Genomic DNA, 18,724 nt, shown 5'->3' on the forward strand with positions numbered 1-18,724 from the left:
AGCCCTGACAAAAGCCTTAACAACACACCTGAAAAAGTATCTTATTTTTTCTCAATCCTAGGTCGTTTGTCGTAATTTTTTTCGGATTATGGCTGTTAAAACACTGAAAAATCCGTATCGCTTACAGACAATGACGTTCAAACTTTCCTAGAAGGGGAAGAAAATCAAAATACGGAACGCACGTTCATGTATTATTCTCTAGGTCTAATTGACTATCAACCAATAATTAAATGGTAACAAATAATTATATTAACAATATAACAATAATAACAATAGTAATTTGATAATAATTTAAAGGGACTAGCTCAAAAGCTTTATGGTTCCCCAATGTTTACACACCTAATAATGCTTCTTCTAGGAAACTTTTGTTTTTACCATGTTTAGCGTCTTCAGCTGTCTTCCGTAGTGTCACGGCAAGAAACGACAACATAATGTGCTTGTGACAACAACAACAACAACAAACTTAAGTGCTTGAACAGGATGAAAATCTTTGTCAAGGGGTGTAATTCTGTAATCTTACGTGTTTGGAAACTTATTTAATGTACATTGAAAAATGGAATATTGTCACTGGCAAAAAATCTGAATAAACATCATATGAAATAAACGCCCCCTACCCCTCCCTTGGCAGTATTTGCGAGCCTACTCACCGAAGAAGTCTCGGCGCGACTTTGAATTCGCGAACCAATATGGCGTCCACCGAAGATTGGCGTAGTCCTGCTTACCGTCAGAAAGTTATTTTACAGATGTAAGTATTTCAGCTTTTCCTTTCTTCAAGTTATAGTATTTAAGGTAAAATTTCCGCACAGCCCCATACTATTGTTAAACAAATCTGTTTTCCCTATGGTAATGTATTGTTTTTGTCGTTGTTTTCTCTATCCAAGAACTGAATGCACAATGTACTATGGGGCTGTGCAGAAATTTTACCGTATTTAAGAGCGGTCGTGTTTTTTCTTAGTTCGATAGAGATTGTTCCACTCTTTGTGTTTAATGCGCCTTTTCAACTCTTCGCACATACTTCCGCTTGTAGCGAAGAAGCAGTAAAAAGATCTGGGAATCCCAATATGATGATGAGTAACCCCAGCGACATGGAAAATCAATTGTTTCTGAAGGCCGAAACAAGGGTGAGTGTACTTTTTACGCTACTGGATATCTTGGCATGACTCGAGATCTTCGTGTTTGTCATGCGAATAGTCTGATATACAATTTGATCACGTACTAATCGTTATACTGCATGTCTCTACCTAAGTCATCTTGAAGAGTGTTTTTAGTTTGGAAGCCATTGCTATCTATTACATTATCAATTGGAACATCAAAGAAAACCCATCCTTCTTTCAGTTTACCAAATGGACAGTTTGATTTCCTTCCACGCATTTTCAATACGCATTGTACTCAGACGAGTTTTCAGTTTCGTAGCCAAATCAAAGCTGCCAAGAAAAAAGGAAAATTTGCTTTCGTTTTATTTGTCTCATGTTAAACCTCTAGTATCTTTCAGTTGTTCAATTGTTCAACTACAACTGTTCAGAATAAACAAGAGTAGTGAACAGAAGTTACATTTCGTGATCATGAATTTTGTGGTCGAGTGAACAGGATGTTGCAAGATGATTTAAATTTGTTATTTGTGAGTCATTTAAAAACCTATGATAACAGTAGTTCTGTAAGGCATGTCATTGGTAGACTTAAGGTAGCTTGGTAAACCTGTGGGTGAAACTGTACATCAGTACAATACCATGCGTTTGAAATGAGAACCTATAAGTTATCTCATATATAGGATGTGTTTGAAATGAGAACCTATAAGCTATCTCATATTTAAGATACTATTGGTGTGTAAATTGTATCATATGGTTATGGAAAATGCAATAAACATTAGCTTATGCATTCAAAAACAAACATTTCATAGAATTTCTGTATCAATCACTTTAAAATATAATTTCAGGAAGATCAATGTACATTTTTGGCATGAAGCATTACATGGTATTGCCTTCAACATGAAAAAAAAAATGTCACAACTGTTGTCCCCTTGTTTCTTTCAGTACTTTGTGTCAATATGTGGACTGTGTTCTTGTTGTAGTGGTCTTGAAATTACAGTTTGTTCACCAGCAGCAGTCATCTTGAGTTATTTATTGAAATTCAAGGATGTCAAAAGTAAAACAAAAATAACTGAATTTTTTGTTTTTTTTTTAATTTCAAATAGCATGATATGTAATCATAACTCTAATTTTACTTAACATTCTTTTCTTAGGCTAATTACCTTTTATATGTTGCTCATGTTTTGGTTTATATTCGAGACAAACGTAAGTAAACTTGCTTAAAGTAACATACATGTTTACTGGAATATTAGGTTTAAGAAAATCCAAGTGGAAGCTGATCTTGTAAGCACTGACAAGATGAATAAGCATTTTTGCATGCAATTTTGTGGCTTAAACTCTACTTTAGTGCAGGAATATTTGCTTTGGTTTAGTGAAAAAAAGAACAAAGACATGAAAAATACACTCAGACCCATGCAAGGCACCCACCCAAAGGAGTAGAAAAAATGTACAAAATTAAAGATACAAATCAAAGCTAAGAAATAAGAGCAATCCTGTGATATGTACCACAATCAAATCAGGTCCCTATCGACTGCTATCAAAACTGAGATCTGAAGGGACTTATACTTATTTTTCAATAATAATTTCCAAGAAGGTGGAGCACATACAGTAACCTTTTGGATCCTAAAAAAAATGGCAGTCTCAAGATAATTTTAGGTTTCTTGTAATCTGATAATTTTGTGGCACACAGTCATAATTGTCACTTTTGATGGGAACAGTCAGTGTAAAAGGGACATGTTTTCTTTAAGGAAACAGCAAACACTGATAACAAGCTAGGGCTCAAACTTGGATTATGTTAATCAAGCTTCCTTGTTAACAGACCACATTATCACCCACAGGAGTTGATATGTCTGTAGAAGACCTGATGAACAACCGAGCATAGATGAAAAGACTCACTTGTACAAACAAATAGATGGACTAAATAATATCAAAACATTAAAATCATAAATAACATTAAAACTTTTTTCTTGTTTGCCATAAATAATGACATTTTATTGTCTGTCTGGTGGGGTTTCATTTTCCAGTTAAGTTTTAATAATTGTTTGAGAGTTGTAAGCTCTGTGTTTTTGTCAAGCTAGGATTGAAAAGGAACTCAGGAACTCTGACCTGCTGCAAGAGTTGTGTAATGGAAAGCGTCTAAATGATGCTTGTGATATGCTTATACCTAGTTATTCCCAGGCTCAGATATATTAATTTTTTATTTATTTGTTTTATTTTAACTTATGGATTGATCAGGTTAATCAAGAGGATTAGAAACCCAGGATTAACTTTCAAACTGTGCCAAAACTTAACATTCTTGATCATTTTCTGGCCTTTTTGTTTTGGTGGGAGGATCATTGAGTCCAGATGAAAGTTATTACAGGTCAGATGTCTTAATTAAACTATCTTATTGGGAAGTGCCTTAGCCTTGTCCAAAATAAAAAATCGTATTTAAAAGTGAACCACTCTGCACTCTCCAGCGCACTCGCTGAAGCGGCATTACTCTGAAACAAATTTTCACCACAAGGTAAAATCTTCAGTAATTTGGGATATGCAGTTGTACAGAGCGAGCTTGCAAGAAGGTCTTCCATGAATGGATTTTTTGTTGCCACACTGAAAAGTACTGAAGCCCATTAATATAGTCTTTGATGACATTTGACCTGAATGACTTTAAATCGCTTTCTTTGCTGGAGATTTTCGACAGCTACAGCTTACCAGACATTGAAGTACAAGTGTACATGTGTCATGTGTTGCGCTATTTCATGACCCATGACGTAATTAAATTGAAGGGATTTCCAAGTTTACTAGATGTGATGCTGTTTTTCCAGCCTGAGTACAAATTTATGTTTTCTTGTGTCCAAGTTGGATATTAAATGGAAATTTCAAAACTTTGCTAGATAAGTGTTTTTGACTAAATAGTACCCAGTAATAAACAACAAACTATTGCCTCCTTTATTTCTGCTCCCGCTTCCCGCCCCCTGTTCTCCTGCTTCCTGCCCTCTCCTGCCCCCTGTCTATCCACTTACTAGCAAGAAATCTATATAACATCATGTGAAATAAACGCCCCCCTACCCCTCCCTTGGCAGTATTTGCGTGCCTACTCACCGAAGAAGTCTCGGCGCGACTTTGAATTCGCGAACCAATATGGCGTCCACCGAAGATTGGCGTACTCCTGCTTTCCGCCAGAAAGTTATTTCACAGATGTAAGTAATTCAGCTTTTCCTTTCTTCGAATTATAGTATTTAAGAGCGGTCGTGTTTTTCTTAGTTCGATAGAGATCGTTCCATTCTTTGTGTTTTATGCGCCTTTTCAACTCTTCGCACATACTTCCGCTTGTAGCGAAGAAGCAGTAAAAAAATCTGGGAATCCCAATGTGATGATGAAGAATCCTAGCGACATGGAAAATCAAGTGTTTCTGAAGGCCAAAACAAGGGTGAGTGTACTTTTTACGCTATTGGATATCTTAGCATGACTCGAGATCTACGTGTTTGTCATGCGAATACTGATACACAGTTTGATCGCGTCGGTAGTAATCATTATACTGCATGTCTCTACCCAACTCATATTGAAGAATGTTTTTAGTCTGGAAGCCATTGCTATCTATTACATTATCAAATGGAACATCAAAGAAAACCCACCCTTCTTTCAGTTTACCAAATGGAGAGTTTGATTTCCTTCCACGCATTTTCAATACGCATTGTACTCAGACAAGTTTTCAGTTTCGTAGCCAAATCAAAGCTGCCTAGAAGAAGGGAAAAATTGCTTTCGTTTTGTTTATCATATGTTAAACCTCTAGTATCTTTCAATCGGCTACAACTGCTTAGAATAAACAAGAACAGTGAACAGAAATTAAATTTCGTGACGTTATGCACGCAAAGTCATACAAACAGTCATATCACGAAAGTTCTGCTCAAGTGAACAGAATGTTGCAAGATAACTTAAATTTGTTATTCGGGAGTCAGTTACAAACTTTTGAAGAGGGTAGTTCTGTTAGGCATGTCATTGGTATCTAAAAGTAGCTTGGTAAACCTGTGGGTGAAACTGTGTATCGGTACAATACCATGCGTTTTGAAATGAGAATCTTTGTTCAAGGTATCTCATTGATACTATTGATGTGTATTGTATCGTATAGGAAATGCGTAATATATTAGCTTATCCATTCAAAAACAAACATTTCATAAAATTTCTGTATCAATCAATTTTAAATATAATTTCAGGAAGATTAATGTAGATTTTTGGCTTGAAGCATTACATGGTATTGCCTTTAACATGAAAAAAAAAAAAAAAATGTCACGGCTGTTGTCCCCTTGTTTCTTTCAGTACTTTGACTTGATATGTGAACCATGTTCTTGTTGTAGTGGTCTTGACATTACAGTTTGTTCGCCAGCAGCAGTCGTCTTGAGTTATTTTTTGAAATTTGAGGTTGTCAAAAGTAAAACAAAATTATACTCTGACTTTTTTTTTTTATTTTTTTATTTTTTAATTTCAATAACATGATATGTAATCATAACCCTAATTTTACTTAACATTATTTTCTTAGGTTGATTACCTTGCATATGTTGCTCGTCTTTTGGTTTATATTCGAGACATACGTAAGTAATCTCGCTTAAAGTAAAATACATGTACACTGGAATATTGGGTTCAAGAAAGCCCAAGTGGAAGCTGATCTTGTAAGCACTGACAAGATGAATTAGCATTTTTGAATGCAATGTTGTGGCTTAAACTCTACTTTAGTGCAGGAATATTTGCTTTGGTTTTGTGAAGAAAAGAACGAAGACATGAAAAATACACTCAGACCCATGCAAGGCATCCACCCAAAGGAGTAGAAAAAATGTACAAAATTAAAGATACAAATTAAAGCTAAGAAATAAGAATTACCAATGATGACATGAGCAATCCTGTGAGATGTACTACAATAAAATCAGGTCCACATCAACTTATATCAAAACTGATATCCAAAGGGACTTAGACTTATTTTACTGGAGATAAAATTTCTAGGAAGAGCTACATCACAAACAATATTCCACAATTGTACACTGACCATATGGGGGACATTAATGGTTGTTAAATTTCACATTATTACTAACGTCAAACAAGATTCATGATTTTTCTCTTATAAGCAAGAAGCAGCATATTCAAAGCAAGTAATCTCTCTATATATAACATCTGGGGAGGCTCTGAATGTAAGATCCATCTTGTTGCTCACCTAAGAACTATTTTGAGTTTTAATGACTCTCTGACCAGGAGACCTATGTGGGTAGCATAACAAAGGTGGGGTTTCATGATCACTAAATATAAGGAACTTCTCACTGGGACTTTAGTTAACATAGAACATGATCTCTTTTGCAGACTGAGGAGTTTGTTTACAGATAAGATAAGCTTGTTCAAAATAATTATGCCTAGGATCTTTCTCCTTGTGCACATGTAGTAACCTTTCAGATCCTACAAAATGATGGTCTTAAGATATTTTTTAAGTTTCCTTTAATCTGAAAATTTTGTGGCACACAGTCATAATTGCCACTTTCGATGGGAATAGCCAGTGTAAAAGAGGCATGTTTTCACTAAGAAAACAGCCAACACCAATAACAAGGGCTCAAACCTGGACTATGTTAATTGAGCTTCCTTGTTAACAGACCACAATAACACCCACAAGAGTTGATGTGTGATTTTAAAATTTGATTTAGGGCCAAGTGCCCCTGGGCAGCAGCAGACACCAGCAGCAACCATGAATCAGCCTGGTATGAATCGAGGATTGCAATTTCCTTCACCTCAGCTCAACAAGTCACAAGCCATGAACACCATGGGTGCACAGGGTACCATGCAACAAGTGGTACCATTGGGTCAAGTCCAACAGCCAACAATGGCACCTCAGCAGGTGTTTTATAATAAATCAGGAATGACCCAAGAACAGATTCTTGCCCAGCACCTTCAGCAGCATCAACAGCAACAAACGCCTCAGCAACATCAACTTACCCCTCAAGCTATGATGTCGCCTCAAGCTATGAGTGTCAACTCTCAGAATCAAGGGGCACATCATCAAATAACCCAAACACAGTCTTACATTTCTCCAAATCAAGGGGCATCTCCGATGCCTGTTCAACAGCAACCTGTACATCAAGGTTTGTCTCATCTTCATGATCATGTTGTGGTTGACTTTCAACAGGAGTATAACAGAGACGTTTAGATGGCCCTAGTTGATGAGGAGGCTGGGCATTTCAGTGTGTAATTTTGCTGAACTTAAAAATGATGGAATAGCTTGTCTTTCTTCCCTCTTGTCCCACAAAAGAACTTTTGCTCCCACTCTCTAAATCTCCTAGTATCTTAGTAGGACAATTTCATTGCCCAGGTGAAGACTTTACTAGTTCCCTCCCAAAATTTCAAAGTTGAATTACAATTATATGACTTGTGGAAAAAACATCTCTTTCAAAGCAAATTCAGCTGAAATTTTTTCTCTTGGGGCAACTGATGTAAAGGCAACTGATTTTATCTTAACTCCTTACACCCTAACATCAGTATGCACATTCTCCATACTGTTCTCTGTACATTTTGTAAGGGGCTGGTGAAGAGAATATGTTTAGCAGTAGAGAGCTCCTTTAGTTGGTGTTCACTTCTTTATTCTTATGACCTCAATGTGTGATTCAGGGGTGATATTGTGAGTAGAAATTAGGTACAAGTCACTCTTAGGTGTCAAAGGGTTAAACTGTGTTGGGGTTAAAAGGCCTTGGTGGTTCACACCCAGCCAAGCCCTCCTGGCATGTGGCCTATAGGTCTCAGTTGAAGGAAATTAACAGTGAAACTAGTTTATGGACCTATTTTGAACAAAAGAAAAATTTAATGGATAGATTGATTGAAGTTTTGATGCGTTAATGATTTAAGTAACAATTATTGTGATTGCTTTTTGTTTTTCCTTTAGTGCAACAGACCAAACATACTGTTCAAGGAAGAATACCACATGTTCCATCCCCAGCTGCAGGGCAGAACATGTCATCCAATTCCATGCGAGCACCTACTCCTTCATCCAGTTTGACAAGCCAGGCCACCATTGCTCCATCACCAGCTCCTTTTGTTCCATCACCTGCAATGCACCCATCACCCTCCCCTCAGGTAAGGCTGCAAGGCTTCAATGCAGTCTTAGTTTAGCAATGAAGCTGTCTTTGCAGTAAAATGAGTCAATTGTAAATTAAATTTGAGATTTTACCCCTGTGCCTGTTTCAAGCTGTGTCATGGTCAGGATGACAGTTTAAGCTGTCAGATCACACCAGTATGGCCTTAAATTTTTCAAGTAAGTAATAGCTTGACTTGCATTGTGTAAGCATCCAGCTACATGGCTGGGGCTCAAAACCTCAGTGTGGGACTCAGATTTTTCTTTATATTTTACTACCTTCTTTCCCATGCAATCTGCAAAAGCATTATGGCAACAGGATGCTGCATCACTTATGCACCTTGTATAACACCTGTCCATTGTTTGCAACAAGTTCTCTTCAGCTTAGCTGATGTACATGTAGTATTTGGTGGTCAAATTATTACTTGCCTGGGTACTCTTCTGAGTTCTGGGGACTTTTCCTTTTCATGCCTCTAAAAACTGTGAATCACCTTAGTTCCAATTCTTGGATGTGCTTTGATTTTTTTTCCTTGCATAGCATTACGTGCCAGCATCACCAGCTGCCCCTACATCAGTACCAACTCCTAGCACGATGAATGTTCAGTCACCAGCCTCTGTTCCAAACCCTGCTTCAGTGGGACCCCCAGAAGCCAGCCCTGCTCCACTGAACCCAGCCGAAGAACAGGCTTATTTGGATAAGGTATATGTGTAGTATATTACTTAATAACCATATATCAAGTGACTGGTGTAACTCTGTGCACACAATCGCTTTAAAAAAAAAATAGTGAAAGGTGACATGTATAGGGTGCAAGAAAAAAAAGCTGGCCAGCCCTGCAGTCACATTTTGCATTTTTTTGAGAACCTGGATTCAACTTGTGGAGTTAAACAAAAAATATCTAGAAGCCAGGGGTTTCAATAATAGCCAGGTAGCAAGTATATCTATCCACTTGTAATGAGCTGATTACCCACTTGTAGCATGTCCCCCACCAGTTAAGAAAGCCCTCTGGGGCTTCTAAGAAAATACCCACCTGTTATGCTAAAGTACCCTCTTGTGCTAAAAATTATTGAAACCCCTGGAAGTTGTCCAGTTTGTGCCCTTCTTTTGTATGCAACTTCAACCTTTGTAGGTTGAAACAAGTTGTTTGAAGGTTTCCACACTAAGTGAGCTTAGTATTAAATGCTTAATGACAAGTTAGGCTGGCGGAATGGGAAAATATTTGGCTCTAGATGTTACGCAAAGATGTGTGTCAATACCCAAGCCAAATGTTTAGGCGTCTGGCCTTTGGTACTCAGTCAATAATTACATGCATGTACTATATCAATTAAAGAATGATCAGGGTCATTAGTTGATTACTTTTACAAAATGATACCCCTGAAGATGCATTGGTTTAACATTTGGTGTATTGGACCAAATACCTCTTTGCATCTATGGGTGGTGTGTTCATTCAGAGGTAGTGCTCTTCTGAGTAAACAAAGCATTTCACATTTCTGGACCTAGAAAAGTCTAATTTTTGCAAATTCTCATTAATACACCTCATAGCTAAATGAACTGAAACCTTATGTTGAACCACTGACAAAGATGATAAACAAGTTGAACCGAGATTCAAGGGAGAAAGGTAAGTGTTTTGGGTAAGAAATGTTGGTTCAACTTGCGGCAAGTTGGTTGGGATACTGTGAGTCATTTTATTTGGTGTACATAATATTGTATGAAATTACCTTCAATATGGGCAAACCAAAAAGGAACAATTGATGATGGAAACAATATATAGAATATTATCAGCCTGTAAAACAATGACTTTAAGCTTCTCTAGTTATATACCTGAAGTTTTCATAAGAGGCATTCTGAATATGTTTTTTTTTTGGGAGGGGGGGGGGGATTGTTCTGGTAAGGTAGTCTCAACTTTGATCACTTGGAACATTTCTTTCTCTCCACCCATTGAATATTTATTTAGGGAATGAACAGCTTATAATGCCTGCACCTGTGCAACTGGAAAAATTATTTGTGATATAGTGTATTTAGTGGTTTTATACATGTAGCTTCCCACTGAAAGTGAATGAACATATGAAGAGAGGGAGAATTTTACTTCAAATAGTTCAGCAAATACACAGTTATTACCACGTAGAATTACATTAATTAAACAACAGGTAGAGGTATTTTAGTTTTCAGCTAATAAAGGGAGGTGTTTATCAAAATGACATCTCCTTGCCTTATATGATAAATAAAGGAAACTTTTCAGAATTGGGTTGTTGTGAGATGACAGTTTTTCTTCAGTGTTAGTTTTTTGTTTCCTTCAGAACACAGCAGTTTGTACAAATTGAAGCATCTCTACAATATCCTGACAAACCCAGCAAAAAGGTGAGCAAACTCATTTGAAATAAGAGGTACATGTAAATATATATTGTTCCTGAGCTGTCATTTTTGAAAGTCCAATGTCACTGAGAGTGATGTGTAGAGAAATCCAAATTTCAGGGATAGAGTAACTAATCTGAGATCCAAATTGCATTGAATTTGGTGCTGGTGCCTTTCCTGGGAGGGGAACAAGCAAGAAAAATTGTGTACTGGGAAAGAAAGAAAGCCAGTAACAAACCCTTACATAGCAGCTGGCTTAAAACGACATACCAGTTGAAACTGACAAGCTCCTCTTGAATCCTACACTCATTGGCACTGTGACAAAACTGTCTTCAGTGGTTCAGTAAGCTGGAGGTAAATAACTTGACTGACAACCAATTTCCTTAGAGTCAACAACAAAAGTTTTCTTTCAACAGGGCTTCATTCAAATGATCACATTATACAACATAACATAATTATATTTATTCAATATTAATTAACCCTTTAACTCCCGTGAGCGACCAAGACAGAATTTCTCCTTACAACATCAATACAATTATTAAGGAGACAAGTGTTGAGAATAAAGAAAAATATCAATTAGGGGATTATTAGTTGATCCAATACCAAATTCTCCAAACTAACTTCATAAGAATTGTAAGGCAGACAGTAAGGAGAATTACATATGATATTTTGGGATTGAAAGGGCAGATTATACAACGAAAAATTTGAATGTGCAGTAATGTCAATGAAACTTGAGTTTTTTTTTGTATTTGTTTATGCTGATTACAGAGTTTCATTTCTTACATCAGGCTTCCTTTGCAAGCGCTGGAAAATAGTGGAAATGTGCTGAAAAAGCTCATCCCAATCACTACACCACCAGCCCCTCCCACACCATCTGGTAACACCACTTCCTTAGCCTCTACCACGTCTGTTGTAACAACTACAAGTCAAGCTGTTCCAGTAGTACCATCAGCTCCCATCCAGACAATTTACAAACCTTTGTTTGATGCAGTTACAAAGCATGCAAAGTCACCTATGTTGGGCCACACTCTGAAGAGAACATTTACACCACTGCTGCAAGCTATGGAAGGACCACCCATACTGTAAGTTTAGCATTATGGTTGGCTCCTGACAACTTGATCCTTAGAGGTTTGAGGGATCCATTTTTGTTAAAACGTAGGCGTGGGTAGCATGCAGGAATTAATTTTTTTAGCTGGGTGGGTTGAGGTGGGACACTGTGTACCTACCTGTAATGTTTTCATTTTTGTAACAGAAAAAGAGCACAACTTTCAAAAGAATGAAAATAACCCATTACTTCACCTTAAGGGAAAGATAAACAACTCCCACGGGTATTTCATAGTCTATTGTCTCTATTGTCTAAATACTTTGAGCAAAAGAAAAATACATTAGTGCCATGCTTAATGTAGTCTCCTTGGCAGCCATTGTTTGGTTTCGTCATACAATACCCTTTGGAGAGAGAGCACATCGGATAACAAGACCAAATAACAGTTGCAAAAGAGACTATGTTTACTGCTATTCCTCAAACAGACAGAAAATCAAAATTATTTGTTTACAATTAGCTGCCTCAAAAATATAATTCCATGTAATTTTACCACAAAAAGCAAACAGAAACTCTGTTGTATCTGCAATAGACCTTAACCAAAGATATAATGGGATCTCAAATAAGTGAAGATACACTGAACAAGAGAAAAGGATAACATTTCAAAGAGGGCTCCTTGATTGGTTGTTTCCTGTTTAGACTTTGCCCTCTGTGTGTGAAATACATAATAAAATGCGCATTGTTTACAAGGAATTTACACACCAGTGGGTTAAGTCCAAGGTAGCTAAAAGCAAATTTTGTTTGTAGAAAAAGTCAAAATGCTGGAGAATGGTGGAAATTCATTATCAGTAGCATTTAGTTCCATGTGAATTTTTTTCAGCGGCGTTGGACAATGTGCTTAGAATATGTGTTAAAATGCAAGTTGTTTACAAAGTACTTTTAACTTAAAAATGTACAAAAACCTTAAATGTGAACCTTTCATGTCCTGACAAATCTCAACCTTAATCAGTGTGGCTCCCCCAAAGGCCACAGATCTTTACACTTATCAAATGAGCCCAAAATTTCTGGTTAATGTCATTCCTTATGCACAGCCTTCTGATTCGATGACATCGTTTGCAAAAAAGCAAAAATCCAAACTTTTGATTGGTGCAAGTGATATGATTGGTGCAAGATACATACCCTTATGCAGCAATCTGATTGGTGTGAGATACATACCCTAATGCTGCAATCTGATTGGTGTGAGATACATACCACTCTACATGCTACAAGAGAGTTTATTTTTTTTTTATAGAAAAAAAAAATTGAGAATTGTGTGGTAGGACACCCCACTATTTCCCTTATTTCTGCCTTTTTCATGTCTCCAGGACTTATGAATGAATACTTTGATATGTGAGTTGGCTTCCTTGTGGTTCCTTGGTATCATTTTCAGATTAACTGTGTTTTACAGATATATACAGATAGAAGGAAGAGGATTGGCTAATGTTTTTTTTTTTTTTTAATTTGTAGTCCTATCCCACCTCCAGCCAAGAGGATCAAGGTTACTGGTGAAATCCCCAAGAAGTGTACTGTGCCCCATGTGTTGCAAGGGGAACTTGCCCGCTTGTGCAATCGATTTCAAGTGAGATCAGGAGTCAGCTCTGGAGCAGTACAGAGTAACACACTTCTGGAGTGTTCAATAAGTAAGAAAATAATTTTAAGATTCAATTGCTTTGAAATATTAATTTTTTTACCCTTAAACTCCCAACATATGATAGTTAATTCTCCCCTGTAGCTGCTACACTTTCCCTGCTAAATAAACCCTTCAACCCCCAGAGGTGATTTACATGTAACTTGTCCCTATGATATCCATACATTATCCAGCAAACAAGTGATGATAGCATTCACACTTATCAAGTTGAAGCTGTTATCCTGATCTAACCCCAAATTCTTGTAACTAATTTACAAGGAAATATGTATCAGCGAGAGGCGAGAATAATTCTTAACAATCAGATCTTGAGAGTTAAATGGTTAAATACGTGAATTTGTTGTTGGATCAAGATAACAACTTCTACCTGATAAGTTTAAGTATTCTCAAAAGAAGCTACCTATTAAGCAATTCTGGGAGTTAAAAGGTTAAAGCTGTAGATAAAATCTGTAATTATCATGGGTTGGCCTAGTGGTTGTTACTTTATCATTTCAATTGTTTTTGCAAGCATTAATTAAAAGAGAATGTCATTTTACAGTAAAATTAATGGTTTGAACCTGGGGTAACATGTAATAGTGTAGTTTGATTGTCCTGGTGGGTGTGGTCCTGAGAAGGACTGTTGTCAGAAGTGGTGACTGACATTTTCAACAACCTGAGCAGAAGTCATCATCAGAGTGGACTCTACCAACAACAGTCCTTCTCAGGACTACACTCACCTAGATGAACAAACTACACTATTACAGAATGTTGTTTTATTGGTATATTGATTGCATGCAAGAAGTTATGTTTTTATGTACTAATTATTTTGTACATTTGACTTGAAATTTAACTAAGTTCTCCTAACTTTTACATCCAAGATGACCTGAACCTGCCTGCAGTTCCACCAATAGAAATCAGTGTTCCACAGAACTACCCTTACTCCAGTCCTGAGTGCAAGACGGCAAATTACAGTAAGTTCTACATTCTACAAAGTGTCTCTGTGTATGAAATTCACCTCTTACAATCTTTGTCTTGTGCATTTAATTATGGAATGCTGTAATCCAGTATTCAATTGATTTAATCCTTTAAACCCTAGGAGTGACCAGGATCTCATTTCTCATTTCTCCTTACAGTAGTAATGAGAATAAAGGAAAATTAATGCTTGCCAAACCTACAAAGCTTTGATCTCCAAATGAATTCTCTATGTCAATACCAAAAGCAACATATAGAAAAGAGTATGGAGAATATGGATTATGATATCATAATAATAATAATAATAATAATGATAATAATAAAAAATTTCTACAGCGCCCTATTCTAGAGCTCTAAGGCACTTTACAATAAAATGTTTAAAGCAGTAACTTAGTGAATAATAAATTTGAAAAATACTAGTTAGAGCAAAACTACAAATTAAGGTAGGGCTTAAAAAGATAAGTTTTAAGGTTGCTCTTAAAAGATGTAAGATTTAAACTACATTTTATATTCTCTGGAAGATTATTGCAAAGTTTAGGGGCACAGACTGAAAAAGCACAATCACCATAAAATTTTAACGTTGATCTAGATGTCACCAACAAGTTCATGGTTGATGATCGTAAAATGTTGGGGTGTGAAGGGTTGACCATTTGACCCCTAAGTGTAACTGGCTTTTAAATTCTCTCTACAGTATCACCTTTTAATCAAAGGTAAAGATGATGAGAAAAGTGAAAATGATCACCAATTTAAGAAGCTCCTGATTGTCAAGCAAATTCTCCCTGTCATTAACACAGGAAATGTAGAGAGATCATTGTGGAGAAAATGAATACCAATGTTGGGGTGGAAAAATGTAACTTGACTAAGCTCTGTGACTGGTCTTGGCAACTTCCAGCACTTCAATTCCTTAACCAGTAACATACAAATCTTAAGTTTGTGGTGATAGGGTCACTCTCATTTTCCAACTTTCAAAGCTGCTTTTACAAAGTACATGTATGCATATTAGTACAAGTCCTCTTTGGCTCCTGTCTCCTGACATTATGTTCTTCATCAAGATTTAGGTCATGTAAACATGTTTAATTTCTGTGTGTTGTAGATGCCAACCCTTTTCTCCAGAAAGTCCAGAGGCAGCTATCTTCAAATCTGCAGTGTATGCCTGAAAAGTACTCTGTTACATCAGTCCTGAATGCATGGGTAGGTATTTGTGATATCATTAGTGGGTATTTGTGTGAGGAGGGGGGGGAGGGTGGGATGCAGCTAATGCTTTCCAAATGAAAATTTCTAAGTCTGATCCCTGATTATTGTCCTGGTTAATATTTGTTTTGCATGGGTTTGTACATGTATTTGCAATATTCCAAACAAAAATTAGACAGGAAAGAGGTGGAAGAGGGGGGGATTTGGTGAGAGGAAGCTTGTTTTCTTTTAAGCCCTTGACCTCTGAGAGTGACTAACATCTAATTTCTCATTACTATATCACCCTCAAATCCTATATAAAGGTTGTGAGAATAAAGAAAATGATCACCAACCAAAGAAGTTCTTGATTGATGAACAAATTCTCCTTGTCAGCACCCAAGGAAATGTAGAAAACAGTATGGAGAATACACATACTTATGTTAGGGTGTTAAAAGTTAATAGAAGTGTCTAAGTTTGATCCCTGATTACTATCCTGGTCCTTATTTTTTGTTTTTCAGGAACAAAGCATACGGCAAGCTTGTCTTGCAGAAGTTGCAGTGAACTAAGATAATGGGTTGGGGGACTTCAGTTAAATTTTGTTGTAAAGTAATTTCTATAGCTACAAAGTTGTATTTTGACAGAAAAGTAAGATATTTATTTGTGTAGAAACCGTTAAGGGATCACCATGAAAATTGTAGTCAGACTACAAAAATGTCACTTTTTTGAATAGAAGGTATTTTATAAACTATATATTTGTGTAAGAGAGGGAACTGTAAGAATACTCAATATAACAGATTCTCCAGCCATCAATTTTTCCGTTGATAAACTTAGCAATCAATGTTTAAAGAAAATATTGTTCTGTTACTGTTTCAGTGCTTTAAACAATTTTTGACGTGATCTTGATCTATTTATTTGCTGTGCTGTCTGGTAAATGATCATTTACAATAAAATAAATTTATCAGATGACAAATGTTTTATACTCTCACTGAACTCTATTGTTATTTTGTCTGACTGAAAATAAAAAGCTGTGTCTGGAATACATTTTACATTAGTGTGGGAGCATTCCACTACAGCCAAAATGCATTAACCGGTAATAATGGTTATAACTGCCAATTCAGTGGATTTGCTGCTGACACCAGGAATGACATTTTAACTCGCATTTAATCGTTATTGACTTGACAAGCAGTGCAAAGATATCTTGCAGCAGAGCAATACTCAAGCATAGCATGCAGTTAAAACTGAAAGAAATATACATATAAACAAACTTTACAGTAGAGAAAAACCAAAAGTGAAATTGACATAAAACCTTAATTGACAATCGCTAAAAAATGACACATTTGATATGGCCCTGGAAATAGCTACTTAAACTGTACTGTATACTGCAGTTGTGTTTCCATGGAAACTAAAACGGACTGCATAACATTCCTACCAAAACAATGATATTAAAACTGCTGAAGCCATGAGAACATTTTAAATAAATTACCCTTGTCTAGGTGCATTCCACATGCCCCATATAGAAAACAATAGGCTAACTAAATATATAGGCACTAATGATCTTACAGTGGCAATAACAGATTACCAGAGCAAACAAAACAGAAAAAAAAAAAAACACCAACAGACTTGTGTCCTTAGAGTATATTTTACTAACTTTCAGAAAAACATTCAAACCTCAATTGCATTGACCTCAATTATCCAGATTTTGTTCTCTAATCTCATTTTCTTTTGGATAGTCCTATTTGCAATCTGTAACAACTTCAAAGAATGATGGCATGAGCAATGCATGCTTGCCATAACAGTTTTGAAATAAACAAACCTACATTGGCATAAATGTTAGGTTGGTTTTGATAACCTTCTGTAGATACTTTGTCAAATGTTAACAGTGTATGCACAATTATTAGAGAATTTGCTTTTATTCTTGCATTATTCTAACTGTAATAGTCAGCTATGGCAAGAAAAAAGGCTGTAAGGTGAATCTCAAGTGCAAGAGCAAGCTCTCAAGCTCAACAGATTGGGTAAGAGGTCTTAAAAGCCATGGTAGAACACTGGTAACATGCTCAACAGATTGCAGTAAGAGGTCTGACTTACAAAAGGCAGCAGAACACTGATAACCTGCTTTTATTGAAACCCCCAAAACTCTGACAATATGCTGCATAGGGAGAAATTAAAAGCAAAATGTTTGTGCATTGTAGCATTCAGCAAAACTAAGCTGACTATACTGCCAACAAATGATGTAATGAGACATTGGATTCAGCTGTTAATTCACGACAAAGATACTCTGAAAAACAAATGAACATGTTACCCCTCGTGACGGAATTATTTTTAATTAGTTAATTCCTGGTGAGATGAGAAGAGTCATTGACTTTTTCACTTTCATCAGTTATCAAAATGCACTTCAGTCATCATACAGTTCCCTTCTGATACTGTGGAAAAATTTAACAATAAAGCAGTTAATGATGCAACACCCATTACCTCTTTACACTCTAACATCAATATGCATATTCTCCACATTATTCTCTTTGCATATTCCAAAGTGCTGACAAGAATAATTTGTTTAACAGTCAAGAGCTTCTTTAGTTGGTGATCATTTCCTCTATTCTTGTGACCTAAATGTTTGATTCAGGGCTGATATTGTAGGGAGAAATTAAATGTTGGTCAATCTTAGGGGTCAAAGGGTTAAAGAAACCATTAACAATCACACTGTACTGGTCACTTGAGTTAAATTATTTTAAGTAACTTTCAATTTTTAAATTCCAACCTGAAGTATTTCAAGATAAAAAAGACCTCTAATTGGACCACAGAATCCATAGAAACAAGCATGGATCTTGAAATTACATGCTGTTAATTCATTCTACCCTGCTAATAACTGTTTTATTGAAAACTAATGTGCCAATCAGTTCAAAGCTTTAATGTCCCTCCTTGGCCAATCACAGGTGCTTGATCATCGTCCATACTGGGGGGTGGGGAATTTGAGCCTTATTGCCTGGCTGGAGTGGGAAATTTGAACTGGAAATGTCAAGCCTTTCCAGTGGAATACAAGTGTTAAATCTTTGAATATAGATGTGTTTAAAGTAAATACTTACCAGAGATAATTATTCTTACCCCTCAGCAAGAAAACAATACTAAACTTTACAAGTTTATTGACATAAAATTATTCATGCATTCCCATCTGAAATTTACCATCCCTATTTTAGGTGTACTTGATATATAAATGTGGACAAAATAACCAACCCTTCAGCTTGCTACCTGTGAAGTTGAGTGACTAACAATACTAAATTGGGCAAACAAAAGTAAAAAGATGAAAATCAATGTCAGTATATGACCAATTGTACATCTTCACCTCCCATAATCCAACAACAGTCAACTG

At 36.3% G+C, this 18,724-nt stretch overlaps 2 protein-coding genes across 3 annotated transcripts; both read left to right on the forward strand.

Annotated features, from left to right (window-relative positions):
- The first annotated feature begins 628 nt into the window (after positions 1-628).
- Positions 629-3,957, forward strand: LOC131771285 (mediator of RNA polymerase II transcription subunit 15-like). 2 transcript variants are annotated; one of them, XM_059087059.2, is made up of 4 exons: positions 629-745; positions 1,028-1,121; positions 2,240-2,291; positions 2,924-3,957. In XM_059087059.2, the coding sequence occupies exons 1-4, from the start codon at positions 687-689 to the stop codon at positions 2,965-2,967; spliced, it is 249 nt and encodes an 82-aa protein (XP_058943042.1). In that variant the 5' UTR covers positions 629-686; the 3' UTR covers positions 2,968-3,957. The 2 variants fall into 2 exon arrangements, with proteins under 2 accessions (XP_058943042.1, XP_058943041.1); XM_059087058.2 differs by having other exon boundaries at positions 671-745; positions 956-1,121.
- Positions 3,958-4,144: 187 nt separating this feature from the next.
- On the forward strand, positions 4,145-16,310 carry LOC131771241 (mediator of RNA polymerase II transcription subunit 15). Its single transcript, XM_059087015.2, has 13 exons — positions 4,145-4,267; positions 4,404-4,497; positions 5,605-5,656; positions 6,749-7,183; positions 7,978-8,168; positions 8,705-8,866; positions 9,707-9,782; positions 10,462-10,522; positions 11,305-11,598; positions 13,062-13,234; positions 14,097-14,189; positions 15,284-15,381; positions 15,879-16,310. Exons 1-13 carry the CDS (start codon positions 4,209-4,211, stop codon positions 15,924-15,926), a joined length of 1,836 nt encoding a protein of 611 aa, XP_058942998.1. The 5' UTR covers positions 4,145-4,208; the 3' UTR covers positions 15,927-16,310.
- Positions 16,311-18,724: the final 2,414 nt, after the last annotated feature.

This window comes from Pocillopora verrucosa, chromosome 2 (genome assembly GCF_036669915.1).
Source record: "Pocillopora verrucosa isolate sample1 chromosome 2, ASM3666991v2, whole genome shotgun sequence".
Classification (NCBI taxonomy): domain Eukaryota; kingdom Metazoa; phylum Cnidaria; class Anthozoa; order Scleractinia; family Pocilloporidae; genus Pocillopora; species Pocillopora verrucosa.